Genomic DNA, 16,435 nt, shown 5'->3' with positions numbered 1-16,435 from the left:
TACAATATCTCGCTTCCTTTCGCGATCAGCGCGAACCCTTCCACCCCGAGATCCGCGAGCATCTTGAAGAGAAATTGGCAAACGCGCAGGAATATCGATGTCAGTGCGTATCTCGGGTGTTCGAAATATTCGCAAACCGTAAGTATATGCGCACGTGGCGACTGGGCGAAAAATGCCCTATCGCTAATTTTTTGTATTGACAAAAAGTTGAGCCATCGCAATTTAATGGGACGGGTAACGCGTGGGTAAGATGCCGGTTTGTTTTTGCTACGGTTCGATCTGGGCGTGGTGCTTTTTGCACGAGGGTTATACGAAGTAGGTCGACGCCCGATGGAGTAATGAGATAGCGTGAAGCTGTTCGAGCCATAAAACCGCCTTCGGAGGCAGGAAGCTTAGCTTGGCTGAGCTCAGCTCACTCAACTAATCGCTGGCTGGTCTCGGTTTCCAGAGAAGAATCACCCGCACTTTGAATAAAACAAATTATTTCGCTTGAAAGGGAGCTCTGACGAAGTTATAAGACCGTCTAATGGAGGCGGGACGATGCTCTACGAAGACTCGGAGACTCGTTTAAAGGTTACAAACTTGCGGGGTTCAATCTTGAGGCAAAAGGTCACTCGGACGAGCAATCGACGAGGGAATTGAACTTACTTGAAGAGATTCTCAGCGCCTGCCCGTAGCCGGAGTTCCTTGTTGATTTCCTGGTTGAGTTTGCTTCTTCTGTTCTGCAGCTTGCCCCGGCAGGTAGCCACTCTTGGGTCGGAGCCCTGAAACACAATGAAAGCGAAAAAGAAACGATTAGCAATCCATTTAAGACGATGATCCAATGCGTGCAATTCGTGACATGCGAATCACGGCAATTCGACAGTGAGAATAGGTGTTTTACAAAACTTTGCAAGGAGTGCAAAGAACGTTAATGCCAAAGTTTCGTCTCATTCGCGAACGGTGAATTGTACATTTTAGTCCCGAATCTCCAGTAGCGGCAATTTTACAGTCTTTCGTATTTACAGGAACGTGGTCGTTTGGTGAACTCTAAAAAAATGGATATGCGCGTATTTGTTACACAGATAGAAAGTGCAGGACTCCATTGGGCATTGGAAAGTCACGTCGATATATATCCGCTGCAAGCCACGTACCTACCAGAGGCCCCATATCTGCTGGGGATTTATGGTCAAACTGGTCTCATGAGAGACGTTAAAAATCGAAACGCTGTCTGGCGCGCGTACATTTTTATCCGAGGTACACGCAAGCCACTTAGGGCTCCCTATCTAAGCGGTTTACTTTTCTAGACGCCGCACGGCTGCAAAAAAGTAAATCCTTACAACGCTTTATTATACGCGGGAACGATTCAGCAATCTTATAACGTAACGTGCAGCCGTCATCTTGTTACAGCGCAAAAGATAGCACCGGATTTTCCAACTTTAACAACGTTCAATCCGCGAGTCTAGATTCCTACAACCTGAACGATGGTTCCGGACTAAATTCATCCCCATAATTCTTCGTACGATTATTCATTCAATTACAGATGCTTTGTTCTCAGAGACGAGTTAAAATTCTCCGTCCCGGCAGGCTAAATTTGGCGAGATCAACTTGGTTTGTTGCTCAAACAAGTGACTGATTGGAAACCCCCTGAGATTTATGCGAGAGCTCGATCCACGTCTGTTCAGCAGATTTAAATATGCCAGAACGGGTAGGTATATGTATGTATATACGGCAGTGGCTCGTGGAAGTGATTTCAACGAGGACGTTTCTCTTCCAGTGCGTACGTTGAAAGCCGTACGTTTCAAAACCGGATTTGGTCTGTAGTAGGTATAATAATACGCCTACTCGAAAGCCTACGCGTTCTTTCGTAAAATCGTTTCGTTTTTCAGGACAAACATGAAAAACATCTCCAGAGTACAATGAGGGTGCAGATTTGTTCCCTATACGTATAAAACAACACAAAACGCTCGGAGTATCTCGCGGCTTCTTTGATTATAAGCCTCGCGTGGACAATGCGAGTGGATTGATGAAGTCACGTCTATACACAAGTGTTACGAACGTTCTAGTGTAAAGAGATACAATGGGGAAAAATAAAAAGACAAAAGAAATTCGTACAATTAAACCACTCATTAATTCAATCCAACGTGTAACTCGACCGAAGGAGTCCCTCCGTACGTTCTTCTCGGTCTTTGTCAAAACGACGATTATCATACGAATGTGCAGAGGTAGGTGGTTGCGCAGGTGTACGTGTGTCCGCATGAATATGAAATATTGCTGATCCGATGCCTTTCGAATGCAGCGAGTGCACCGGCAGAACGCTGCTTATGCGGGAGATATCAATAGCCGCATACTATTATAGGTATGCACACAAGTATCCGGTCATATCGCCGCTCGTCCCCGTGCTCCAGGGATGTTCGATAGGGACATTGCTAATGCAGGGGACTTCGACGTGCACATGTCTACGAGGATATACAACGCATATGCATATGCGCTGTGCAATGATCGTATGCAAGCACCGTGTAATTCAGCCCTCGGGGCTACGAGTATTCATTCGATCTCCCAAGATGTATTCTCTAACTTGCTATTTCCACTCGGTGCAATGCCTTCTATACGTGCATACGCTGCTAAAAGCGTGTGCAGGTCGGGTATCTGCTAAGCCATTCGGTCCGTAAGAGAGAACATACACGTACGACATGTTCGCATAAGAATACCGCATGCCGTATATTTCATATTTCAAGTGTCTAGTTGCGCACGATTAAACTAACGGATGGTAACAATCGGCCTCATATTTGGCTCGAGTCACCTTGACGTTGAAACACGTCCGTTTGAAAGATCTAAATTAAACTTTTTCTTCACATCAGATTTCAATCAGCTTTAATATCTCACTTCGTTTTTTCTTCCCAAGTGTCGTTGTTTTTTTCGTTCTTTTTTTTTCACTCGTCGGATTGCAAATTCGGCGAAGTTGAGATTTGCCATTCTGTTTTAAATTCAATCACAAGAACCCGTCTATCGACGGCAGAGAATGAGCTGTAGTTATATGGTTGTCTCGATCAGAATCACAATCGGATCGCATTCTTTTTTCTTTTTTTTTTCGTAACAAAAAATTTTCGTTGTACCTGTAAAGTTAGTCTCAGTTTAATTATAGCCACCGTGTAATATCGAAGGATTATATGTATTTCCTGATCAACACGTATCATTTTATCATAGCAGTTCTATCAGTTTGGTTATAGGTACGTGCAATTGAAAATCGAAATCATTAGCGTTCGTAGAGTCGAATGCGACTACCGATTTGTAATCACGCGACGGCGCAGTCTTCTCTGGAATTCCAGCTGACTAGGACGGGGTGAAAGTGAACGGTATTGGTATCCGAGCCAAGTAAAATTCTCGAATCATTTACCAACCGAAGGATAATGAAGTTGCAGATATAGTATATTTGAACGACGGTGTTTCCTGAGGGGAGGGAGCGAGGCATTTCGAGTTAATTATAACCGATTTTCTTGCACGTATCGACGTTCAACGGATTCCAGGACGAACAATTGAGCAATTTCTAGAGAGAGCGACGTGCTTTTACCTCCAATTAGAAGTTGGTGAATTTCACAAAATTTTACGGCACGTTCACGTTTTCGACAGACGTGTCTTGGTCGATCACGTGCATCGCGAAGCGAATCCCGGAAGACCCTTTGGCACAGCGTGCCAGATGTTTGATCCGCGATTCTCTTTTACTTTCTTTCCCTTCACCTTGTATTGTAAACTCGATCTCTGTCGAAAAGACCGAACGAAGCACGATTCGTCGCTTCCTCGAGACATACCGAAGTCATACTCATGGGTGCAAGCACCGAAACACAGTATAATTACCATTAAACATGAACAGGGTATAAATTAATTTAAGTTGACCGTTTTTACATGTCTACTATAACTTCTTGCTGTAGCCGACGAGATTCGCGCGGTACTAAATAAGGCGAGAATCACAGCGAGGAGCGCCTTAGGAATATTAATTCTCGCGGCACGCGACCACGTGAAAGCTGATACTTTTGCCAAACGGAATGAGATGTGTATTTGTTGGTTCGACCCACCTGCACTTCACCGATCTCCTGTAGACTTTTATACGCGACTAAAGCTTCGTTTGATGGATACTCTGCGGTAAAACGTAATTTCGAGGGAATAAATAATACGATCGAGGTTTGATTTAAGGTAATGATAAAAACTGAGGTGAATTAAAAATACGTCAATGAGTGTAACTGGACTTTAACCGTGGATACCACGACAATAGGGAATTGCTTGAAAGAGATTAATCGACCGATGTAATTCTCTTCTAATCGATCTATTTTATTGGTGAAAGTTTATCGCTCGAGTCGTAGCTATCCTGCTGTTTCTTGGAAATCACGACGCAATTCTGTACTCGTACTTGGAGCCTCGAGAGAAAAAACTTTTCCATCAGGTTTGGATGATTTTCTATCGCAAACAAGTTTGCCCCGTATATTGAAAAAAATTTACAATTAATACAATAACTCGTTCATTCGATTGGCCAATGTGGAACGAGTCGAATTAAAAATAATGGGATACCAGGCACGAGAGGTATCGTATATATTCATATCTCAAATCCAGTTTCAACTGGAATTTGAATGTAAACTAAGTCTCGCGAAAATGAAAGTCCCGAGACCCACAACCTTGCAATACCTAGATAGTTCTTTCTGGTAACCCACGACACAAGCATACGCTTAGTGCCAACAGCACGGTTAGTATTATGGAGAACGTACGTAACATGAGTTACAAGTTGTTCAGTCGTCGACATATCGTAACTAAATCATAGAGGCAATGTTACGTTCAACATTTAATATCGACAGGCGTATATTTCTCTTTCTCCATCTCTATCTATGACGTATCTATCAACGATAGTGTAATATGGTAAGGCAAATACGTCCTTTTCCACACTTTTAGCATATAGTAGACCAATAATCGAATGTAAGCACAACTTGACGTGACTCAGGATCTTTCTCATTCTATTTCGCTCTCCCTGCGGTTCAATATAGGTAATACACAAGTTACAGGGAGCGCATGCTTATAACAATCAGCCGAGATGAGTTATCAGAATAACCCCGCATGCTTTCACGTAACGATTAAACGGAGTCCTGGAGCTCGGTGTTGGGATGACGCGAGTTTTAGGTGTGTCTAATAGATCCCATGGTGTTCTATGACGCATAACAGCAAGTGAAGGGAAAATGCTTGGCGTTCACCGCGCCGACGTCGCTAAAAAGATCGACAAGGACAAATTGATGGAGAAAATTTGCGGCGAGAAGGAGCTAAAAGATTGCGGACTGATCGAGTTCTCGGTAGAACTTTAATCACCGCGATGACTGCGGATTATCGATCATCTTCTACCGCTCGTCTTGGCTTGAAAAAAAGTCCCGTGTACTATGCAGAGGTCGAAGGTCGGGCTGCAGATATACCTCCGCGTGTACGGGTACTTGTAGCTTACAAGCCCCTCCTCATACCGTCGCTAATTGTGAGCGGTATTCTTGAGTCGGTAACGCAATCAGTCATTCCTCGTTTGAAACGTACGCGGTTACACATCGGTAGAGATGGGCAATGGTTTGGCGCGGTGCGTATGACATTCAACCTTCGATTCGCAACGTCTGTTTAAAGGCGGATAGGTACCATAGATCACGGCATGTGCGCCGTGAGTCGGTGTTATCTCAAGTAAAACCCGCATATTGAATAACATAGCATGTGCAGGTGCTCGATCGGATCCCAACCATGTTATGAATAAGAATGACCTCAGCGGTTCGGATTCGTCTGATTGATATAATATTCATGTACAAATATAATACGCGTGTAACGAGGCTTATACTAATTGTGACAGCGAGCAGGTGATCGTTTTGGGTACACGATGATGGAAACGAGGCACGCCGAGAAGTGCGCTCGTGGGATACCTACTCATATTTTCAGATATTTATTGCATACGTGTGGGTATATTTCATATTCACCGACTTGCTGCACTTTAAGACAGGCAGGCATCTCTGTCACGGGAGTAATTCAGCAGCATTGAACGACTCCGAAATACTCCCGCCGATGATATAATACCAAAGGAATTCACTGGAATTCTTTGAAAAAGAAAAATGTTTGTCCCGAGGTGAGGTACAATGATACAAAAATTAACTTCGTCCATTACAGACGTTCTTGAACATTCTTAAGACAGGCGCGGAGACTTTTCATCGAGAGTGGTGACGGAGTTAAGTCTTATTACAAAGGTTTGAAATCACAATCGGAATATGAAAACGTTCCAAATGTCGAGAGATTTGGGTCACTAGCGTATTCTGGTAGTAATAGTTTGAGCAGACAACGTATAATGAAAAAACTTGAAAAAGGGTTCAAGGATGACTATGTTAAAGTCAGACCTCGACACTACGAAGTTGAATTGAGAGGTTTTTTGTAACGCCTATAATATCAATATGATAGTCGACGGAATGAAAGAAAACATACACACACGTTACGACAGACAATTTCACGAAGGTACAATCTATACAAAAATCGGGAAAAGACCATTCTGAATCGAATACGATGACAATGAATATTTCCTTGAAACTAAACCTTACCCCGAATCGTTTTCGGGTGCAGACGTCCAACATATCACTCTGGTTCTGGTCATGTGTTGTCTTCTGCGTTACGTTCTGTTGGGCGTTGACCTCCTTGTCACCTTTCTTCGTGGAGGGCTGCGTTGTCGTGACCACAGTCACGTGGTTTTTCGGCAACGGAGAGTGATGCACCCACTTCAACATGGCCGACTATGACCACATTATTAACTTCATTTGTACGCGATAAACGATCCGATAGCCACGTCCATGTATCAGTTCCACAACAAAGTTTATATTATAGGTGTACAGCGAACGGTAGCGAGGAATTTCAGTTTGCACCTCGTTAACGTCGGCCTTTATTATTCACTCGGTATGGTACTTAATGTAGACACAGGAGAACCCTTGGGGAGATCATTGGTTAGAGATTATGTATGTTTTAATTAGGAGTATCGGAACGCACGCGATCGCTGCAACACCGCCAACCAGACTCCGCTCTGGCATGGCGTGGTATCTGCCCCATGGACTTCGCCGTGAAGTTTAACCACAAGTCCACGTTTTATGTGACTAATCATTGAAACCGACTTCATCCTGATTTAACCTCGCCGTGCGTAGATATATATCAGCGAATACGAGCAGACCTCAAGTTGCGTAATCGATTAATGCAAAAACCGCGAGCTTTTCAAGCGGACGTCAAAAATCCTCAAAATCCATACACAACCAAAATCAGCTCGCAAATCATTATGCTTATGGCAAAATTCAACCCTTTTGATAATGCGGCAATCTTCGGTGTGGCCGGTGTGCTCCACGCTTGCCTTTACCGATGACTCATTCGCGAGGTGAAATCATCCTATAGGTGTATGTATAGGTATACCGTACATGAATCACAGCCGGCGAACATGTTGCCTGGAGTTATCTACTACATAAACAGCCTGGAGCAGCGATAAGCGATTAATAGGTAAATTTCTCGGCAATAGATTACGACAGTTCAAATTTTCCACTATAATATTTTTCACCTTTTCAACATTTTATTTCACCACGACCATATGTGTACTCTGCGCAGGCTAGAGCAATTTCTGCACAACTACTAAGAATAAATTGAACTTATTTCGCCGATGGCAACGCCTGTATCGATCGTTTATATGCGCCGCCTCGGAGGTACCTCGGTGTTTATCGCAATAATTCAAATCCTTTTGCGAGTAAAGATGAAAAGCCTGTCCTCTAGAAGGATGAAATAAATCGTCGCTCTTCAACGCGCCCCGCAGTTTACCAGACTCAACCGGAAGAAAATCTCGTCCTCGGTCGACCTGTGCAATGCAGGTTATTCGCGCAAGTCCGCGATACCGAACGATGGAGTAACAGTAGCTTATAATTGACGCTGTGGTGAATTTCAACATTCGCATACGTGATATATACGTTATATAAATTATAACTGCATGCATCGAGGGAATTTCCGTGCCGACTACATCGTAACCATAAAACTAATCGAGGCGCATACGCGTCGAGCTTTATTTCATGGGAATTATTCACGTTAGGTATATCTTAACGACCTCAACCCAGATCTGCAGAACCCATAGGCATATATCTTGCAACGCCCTATAGCTGTCGTTGCACCCTGTTTGCCCGGTTCAAGTGAAATCGTCGATAACGCGATACCGCAGTTTCCGATTCATGCAGTCTCGGAGAGGGTGCTGATATTGTTATATTACCGCATGCGTTAGCATACTTTATCGCTGTGACAAGTGATATCAGAGAGAATTTCGCTGGATGTACACGTTCCTGTATGTATATGACGGTAGAACAAAGCTCGCCGTGCGAGGGCTTACCTTCCGAGCGTTATAGATTAAATACAAACCAATCAGGCAGAAATTTCGAAAGGCTTGGTAGATAAGCCAAGTTGACGTAAAAACTAGCTCGCACACTTTATACCCATACCCATGTGCTTGCAGAAGCATCGATGTATAATGTACGTGACGTGAAACGGTTGGCTAGCAGCTTGCGGTGCAGCTTATCGCACTGGACGGCGTGTAAAAAACGGAAGTCGGCCGTACGGACGGCGGAAATAGCGCGCGAAACAGAGCGAGCGAGCTCACGAACCGGTCCAGCGGTCGGCGCGGCGGTATGTACAAGAATCATGACAAGTATAATTAAACGCCATTAGTATCTAGTTCCAGATCAAGAATAATTGAACGACAAGAAAGAACGTGGAAAATTTGTCAGGTTAGACCGTATGATGTCAAACCGGCGCAGCGCCGAGTTCGCGATTGTGAAAAACGCGCGACTCACTTGACAACAATTCCCAGTTTCACAATCTATTGTGCATACTAATCAGACCTTCTATGAGTTTCTCATATTAACGCCTCGCCTCCGTTTACGCGACAAAGCTGACGCCTTAAAGGCCCCGTGTAGTCCAAGGAGCAGCTGGGTTGTGCTCTGGGGGTATAAACGATACAAGTAGCATTACAGATCGAACGCCTTATCTGTCTATTTTCACGCATTGCTGAGTGCTGGTGGTATTGAAACGGTAACAAATATTTCCGGGGAAGCATCACGGTCACTGGGTTTCCGCAGTCTCCGAAACCGTCCATCGAACGACTTTGCGAAGAATAAGTTTACCGACTTTTGGTCCAGAAGCATACGTGGTGGAAGATTCACTAACCACGCTCCGAAGATGCTCGAGGCAACGGGAACTCGGTAGTGATTGTAATTGGTACGTAGAAGAACTGATGAGCCTTGTAAGTACGGCGGGTATCGGTTGCACCTGACGTTGACGGAACCAGGTTTTGAAAATAGAATCATCGTAATGCGAGGGGCCACCTCATGAACGTCATTCTGAGCTGGCTATAACTCAAACGTTATTATATGAATTACCGAGCGGATTGACAGGCAAATGAAAATACTTTTTTTTTCACCTAATTCGCAGTGTATGAAAACAGGCGTTTCACCGTCATTACGACGCTTCGATGCTTTGTTTTCTCCGTGAATCACACACCATTCGATGGAAACCGACACGAAAGCTTTCATAGCTACTGACGCACGTGAAGGGGGTAAAGAGCAAAATAAAGTGTACGATATATGTATATAGATTACTGTACTCATTCCTTACTCGAAGGTGTATTTTCACAGAATATAACCGCACGCATCCTGTGCTGTGAACGATGTTCCAAGGATTGCCTGCAAATGTTGCGTACGGTAAAATTTGTAGTTCAATGTTGCGAGTCGAGATCGGTGAAATTCGGACAACGCTTGATAAGAGTAAAGAACAGACTCCATTGTCATTGTCTTATCGCCTTTTAGTATCAGACAGACCGACGTCGATCGGATAATTATGTGGATAATTAAAAAGAGGTATAATAGGGAGAAATACAGAAACTCCGGTGTTAAGCGTGAAAGGGATTGTTTGAAAATCAAAAGGCGCACGAGTCTGTGTATATTTTTGGCCCAAGGACAAACGAGCTGGAGGACATTTTGGTGCATTGCCACACGGTGTGGTGAATTGCTTAGGAACGTGTGTCATCCTTGCAAAACGCGTCCTGACTATTAACCACGGCTATTGGTCACTCCCAACGCCTCGGTCCCAAGACCAGCTCCTTTTTAATACTCAACAACTACCGCCAACGCGTTTCAATGAAAATCTGCCCACTTTAGCGCGAAATTCTTCCTATCCGAACTGTGCTTCGTCCACGAGTAAAAGATAAAAAATGTTTGCCTCGATGATTACACGTCAGCGGTCTGCTCTTACGATATTGATAATTGGGCGCAATAAGGAGGAAATAAAAACTATAAAACAAGGAATGAAGCGGTGTAAAAAACTAATCTCCAAAGCGCCATTGCGAGCGGAAAAGTCAAACAGTAATTCGTGCGTGACGACCGAGACCACGATTCAGTTATTGTTTGGAGCGATGAAAACTGAATAAAATGTACAGTTGCTTGTCAGTTGCGGTTTATGCGCTAGCGGAAACATTGAAGCCGCCAGTATAACCGTCGATATTGTGTGAATCTCCTTAGGCCGATACCTGCCGTGATAAAATTACCTCCGAGTAGAAGCTTCGTCGGTGGAGCAAATTGTGAGAGTTACGTACCAACCTACAAAAAATCAATGGACCAGGCACAACGATCATCTTTAGAGAACGCGTCAATCCATTTCCATTGTGAAATTTGAATGATCCGTTACGTGTAATGGATATAATAACGCGTCGTACCGGTAGCAATCATACACGCTCCGAACGATCGTAAATCGGGCCCAGAATCGTCGTACCTACCACGTTCGATTAACGAAAGTTACATTTTTGTCTCACATAAGAATTCCACGAAGCATAAATCGAAATCCGAAGCGCATAAGTGCGCGTATATAAATACATCACGGAAACTGTTACATAACGGGCTGTCTACTGTGTGCTATTCGCCGAGGAATATACATATAGGTACATTGCTCAAGCATGAAGCATATAACAGCATTATGATCGCAAGGAACACGTACTGTTAGCCGGTATACCTGACACATAGCCTCGAGCAAGGATTCTCTGTCTTCTGAAGATTTCACAAATTCTAACTGTCAACCAAACCCCATCAAGCATCGTTAACCCAACAATTTGTACAGGCTATCTATCATCATCGAAATATACCGTATGATGATTTTCGGCAATACCGTTTAAGAGTCCCAAGCATACATTCGGCAAGTAGCTGACACGCCGATCGGTACTCAAGTAGTGTTTGAAGAAGCAGCCCACTTCATTTTCAAAGAACAACACTGAGCCTCTCCACCCACAGCTCGACAAATAAAACCTCATCCATCAACACTTTGGTGCAATCGATCCGGGTCGATCCCTTTCGGTCACAGATTGCGAACACGAATAATCACCAATTATCTCATTGAATTGACTATTGTTCACATTTTCTTATTTTTCCTCTTTATTAGGTAACTGCAGACGATGGCTTCGAAAATATAACGAGGCAGTTTTAAAGCTTCTATGTTATCGACGCGGGATTGTTAAGAAGAAAAACAACGATGAACGTTCCTCCCTTAAACGGTTATAAACGGACATTAGGCGAACGCGGGATATATTATTATGAGTAACTATTCACATTTGAGGCCGCAACGATATAGGCGTAGGTAATCGCTTGTTATACATATATTGAGCAATGGGCAATTATTTCGCAGGTCCAGAAGAGCCGCGTGTTTGTAAGCATTTGTAAACGTTTTAGCAGATGGCCTCCGCGCATAGCCACGCTTTCTACCCACAGGAAACCAAACCTCGGTTTTTGTGCGTTCGGACAATAATCCGTGAACTACAATACGGTAGTTGTTTAGACGATTATCGTTACTGGACGATCGAAATCTATACTCGTTATAGAAATACTAGGAAGCTGTGGAGTCACAATGGATTTGCGGAATCTGTTATTACAACGGACCAGAACAGAGGCTGGAAGGTTGGCTGTTCCGGTGATACGCAGGGGTTCGGAACCAGTGAACAATGTAACTTCGCAAGAAGATCGCGATCGATTTATCATGTACAATAAAATCGGACATTGCCCACAGGGTCCGAGCACTAGCGTTCGTCCACAATCGCACAAACACAAACGCGATCACACATGCGGACACGCATAGATGCCGTGAAAGTTTTCTATATACGGTAATATGATTTTATAATCGGTCATTGGCGCTGTTTGACGTAACAGCAGCTGTTTCTGCTCGATCGTTACAGAGTAGCGGACAATTCTTTTCAACACAAGAGCCCGTTTATGTAAGGGTTTTGAATCATTTCCGTGACACTTTTGACAACAATGATAACTTTCTAATATATATGACTGGTCATAATTGATCGCTTGAAATGCTCGGAGGGTTGTACAAGTTTCATCGCATTGTTTCTCACGGTTTTATCACGGTAACAAGAACCTGACAGCCACTGCAGATGCCCGTCTATGTCGTGTAAGTATGCAGTAATACTAGTAGAAAAGTGAACACTCATCCAGTTCGAAGTCTGCGCTCTGATGAAATTAAGGAATTCAACGTCATCTTGATTTAAAAACCGATAGCAATTTATCCGTCAAGAAATTACTGCACCAAACTAACTGTAGAATGGAATCGAGGAAATGGTACGTTTGCCGGACTCGACTGCTCTACAACTTCCGTTTTATACAGGAAAGTAAGAATGCCAGCAAACGGACCGGGAGACGGACAAAGGTGCTGCAGATAAATAAGAATTTCAGAATTGAGCGTCAGTTTGATTATCCTACACGGACGAGATATCTCAAAAGCCTAGGCAAGTTTATTTCAATGCGAGGAGAACGGAACTCTTGACCAAGCGGACATGGAGTGTTCAGCGAATGGATCATTGCGATAGGGATGGCGATCGAGTGCGACTCTTCGAACTATGATGGTAATAATGTTGTATAACCTAGGTCTTTCGATTGAAATATAATCGAAAGCTATTCGAGTTCAGCGAGTAGAACAATAGACGACAGTGCTTGAAGAAGCAACAACCGCAGCCTCATCGTTGACGTTAACAATGATCGTTATTGCCGATCTCGATTCATGGGAACTTACAATCGAAAATACACAAAAAATTCCTCAATTCTTCTTCTAATCGGCAAAATTACGATAGCGAGCATTATTATTTTCACATGATAAACTTCAACACCGGTTAAAATCTCGGGTGAATCAATTAGATCTAATAACTACACTGTATTCCGTATACACTCGACACACAAAAAACTTGACCGATGAAGATTATTAACGCCAATGTCTGATGTATTTAGAAGCATAATTATATTTACAAACGAGCGGATGGCCCATTTACAGATTATAATTTAGATCGATCATTTCACATTCACAAATTACCGATACGTGTTAAAGGTGGAAATTGGCGATTATATTTACGGTGTAATAAACGTTAATCGGACCGGCGACCGGGCGACGATCGGTGTCAGACTGGTCGGTTGTCAGTGGCACATGGCTCTTGAGGAGGCCACTCCGTGATCGCGATCCTTACTCTGTTATGTACTCGTGTCCCGCGGTGGACCACAGATGCGACTGGCAACTCCGTGGCATGGCCACCGGGCCAGGCGCCTTCGAGTGAGAGGGACGCCTCCTCGACAGAGGAGGGACGCACGCCTGGACAACGGACAACGGACATCGGACATCGCCGGCGGAGGCGAATGCGACTTAAGGTGACTTAAGGAAAGAGGAAGACACAATCGACCGGTAGCCAAGCGATACTGGACGTCGCGGGCTCAACGGCCACTCGAGATAAGGGCTTTTTCATTCTCCGATGGCCAATGTTTGACCATCCGTTCGCGCCAATGATCCCGAAGAGAGAAAGCAAACGTCTTCATTCGGTGGAGATTGACATTTCGTTCAAGACATCGCTTCAAAGTGAAATATGGAAGAAGATGTCGCAACTTACATCAGACCCGTTGGATACCTGGATCTGTTCACCATGAATTATGCGTCCTCGTTTTTTTGATGAGATAACCAGTACTATTAGCATTCGATTGAGCTATCGACTTGAAACCCGTGCTGTTAAAAATTTTCCAAATTTTAACGATCCTTTGATTTTTTATTTTACAGTTTTGCCTAATCTGGAGAGCAGTCAGTTACGTTATCTCGTGATCAAACATTTGCCAAGTCTCGGTGAAGATACGTGAAAGCAGTAAACACGTATGAAATTTAAACCTAATAAAGGCAATTATACTTACGTTTCACAATCAGTGATAACGTACGGATAATGAAAAATAAAGCAGAATTTTCAATGCAAACGCATATTTTACCGGCTATTTGTAGGTTCAATTTTACAAAACTTTCATCCATCAACAACTTGGCCGGATATTGAACGAAACAATCGAATTGCCTCGCCTCGCTCGTAGAACCATTTTATATCTGCCCACGTAATTGCGTCAGGATTTAAACGCTTTTAGCTGCGTTGGCGCTCGCGTCCGTCCCTCCGGCACCGAAGTGGTAAGTAATTTGTATCAAATTATAAGATTAACCGATCAAACGATCGACAAACTCTGCCCACTCCTCACACTTTATGACAGATTTGTGTTTCTGGCTCGATCAGTTCTTATCACGATCATTCCATTGATCACCTGCACTTTGCATAATCTGCCAATACCTATACATGATGGTAAAATATTTGCAAGACTTTGGGTTTCTCAACACGTGCTTTGCACATTTCAATGGCGAGAATTTATTTCTACATGGTCATTTATTCGTTGCTGAACGCGAGTGCGACTCACGCAACTGTTCTACCTGGTTCCCACATAAGCGGCTCTCTCTCGCCTGGGTCTCAAGCGTTCGGCAATTATGAAATTCCAGTAATTATATGTATTTGTAAATATGTTATGAAGCTAGAAATAAAAAATTATCATTCTATAAGGTCACCATAAATTCCTAATCATAGATTGCAAAATAAATTCTCAACGATTTGCTGTAAAATTAAAATGAAGCGAAGTAAACTCTAATTTCCCTCAAACGTTTATGCGCCAACATTGCCATTTGGGTTAATATGTTATGTAAACTATTCTGCAGCTCGTATAGCCGTCAGGCAAAGATAGAACGGATCGACTTATCATCGGTAAAAAAGTAACGGTATAACCTCGACTCATTAAGTCCACTAATAAGCATATTAAACGACTTCAGACTTTGCCGAGGAAAGGGAATAAAAAATGCACAATAGGTAATTCACACAACACAATATTCTCACCTAGAGAACCAATCTTTGATCCAATTAAGCCGCGATTGATTTACGTCTATAATTTCAGGTATAACCCTGAGAATTGAAACAAACCGACTGATTAACAATGCATGACATAGCACACATGCATTCGATGAGTGTGATGCAACAACAAACGTGCCAACTTCAATGCCAAATTAAGGTTATCATATATTGCGAACGTTAAAATCGGCGCGACAGCGTTACACATTTAACGATACAGTACGCAGTACGAGGTGCAAAACTGTATTTTCGCGTTTTAATTAATTACCAATTACCATAACTCGACCTCTCATTGCGTGTTTGCAGATTTTCTAAATTAGCATTCATTTATTACACTTTAAAAGTGTTTGAAAAAAACGTGTTTAACATCAGCTAATTCAGAGTGATTTAACGTCTATCCAACACAGGTTATAGTCCAAAGTCGCACGCGAATAGACATACTCACATTCTCATTCTCTCTTTTCGCCCAAGTCGCAACTCATTACTGCACTAATCGACGCAGAACTTCAGGAATGGCTACGACAAGTATTATATGTGTCAATACTTTTCTCGGCACGATTTCTTCGCCGTGTACCGCATTCCTGCTCGTTTCGAAATATCCACAGAAAGAAACCGACTCCTCATTCATTGTCACCTTCATGTGTAATCAGTCGAATGTTAATTGCTTCCATTGATAAACATCAGTCAGATTTTGCGCGAGCGCACGTCGAGTTCACTACGTGCACACATGATGAAATGCATTTGGCCAAACGTACGTGCAGACGTGTTCACACAGGCACAGATACATAAACTTCAGCGAGAACTTGATAGCGCAAAGCATTTTGCAGCCACATGATTAATTAATGTATTTAACGGTTGGTACCGTACACCTGCTGTAGGTATAAGATGTTGCAAAAATATCACAGTTGATTTCTACATCGTGTAGAAGTCAAAAGCAGACCCGTGTTTAATTCAAAATACCTACCGAAGTTATAAGATAAGTGACGCAGGTCATGACTATTCATTGGGTTGGCAAATTTTTTTTATCAAAGTACAAATTTCCGTCACCTCTCCTCGGAAAGATTTTCAAAACAATGACGAAATTTTAAAACATTAAGCTAATTTGTCACGCAGTCAAAGCCCGTGTCTGCATGTATAGCAAGTATAATTATGAAATAAATTTCAATCCTC

At 43.1% G+C, this 16,435-nt stretch overlaps 1 protein-coding gene across 6 annotated transcripts in view; it reads right to left on the bottom strand.

Annotated features, from left to right (window-relative positions):
• The window catches only part of LOC124179166 (rhophilin-2), a 50,543-nt gene that overhangs the window by 15,186 nt on the left and 18,922 nt on the right, over positions 1–16,435 (bottom strand). For 2 of the 6 annotated variants that reach the window (XM_046563341.1, XM_046563342.1), the window contains exon 2: positions 649–764. In XM_046563341.1, the coding sequence (XP_046419297.1) occupies positions 649–764 (116 nt within the window). Of the gene's footprint in view, positions 1–648; positions 765–6,572; positions 7,451–13,095; positions 13,597–16,435 lie in introns of those variants that run through there. The other 4 variants (XM_046563343.1, XM_046563338.1, XM_046563340.1 and 1 more) reach the window with 4 other exon arrangements.

The sequence above is a fragment of the Neodiprion fabricii genome, chromosome 3 (genome assembly GCF_021155785.1).
Source record: "Neodiprion fabricii isolate iyNeoFabr1 chromosome 3, iyNeoFabr1.1, whole genome shotgun sequence".
Classification (NCBI taxonomy): Eukaryota; Metazoa; Arthropoda; class Insecta; order Hymenoptera; family Diprionidae; genus Neodiprion; species Neodiprion fabricii.
The sequence above is the reverse complement of the archived record's forward strand: the minus strand, read 5'-3'. Positions and strand labels throughout refer to the sequence as shown.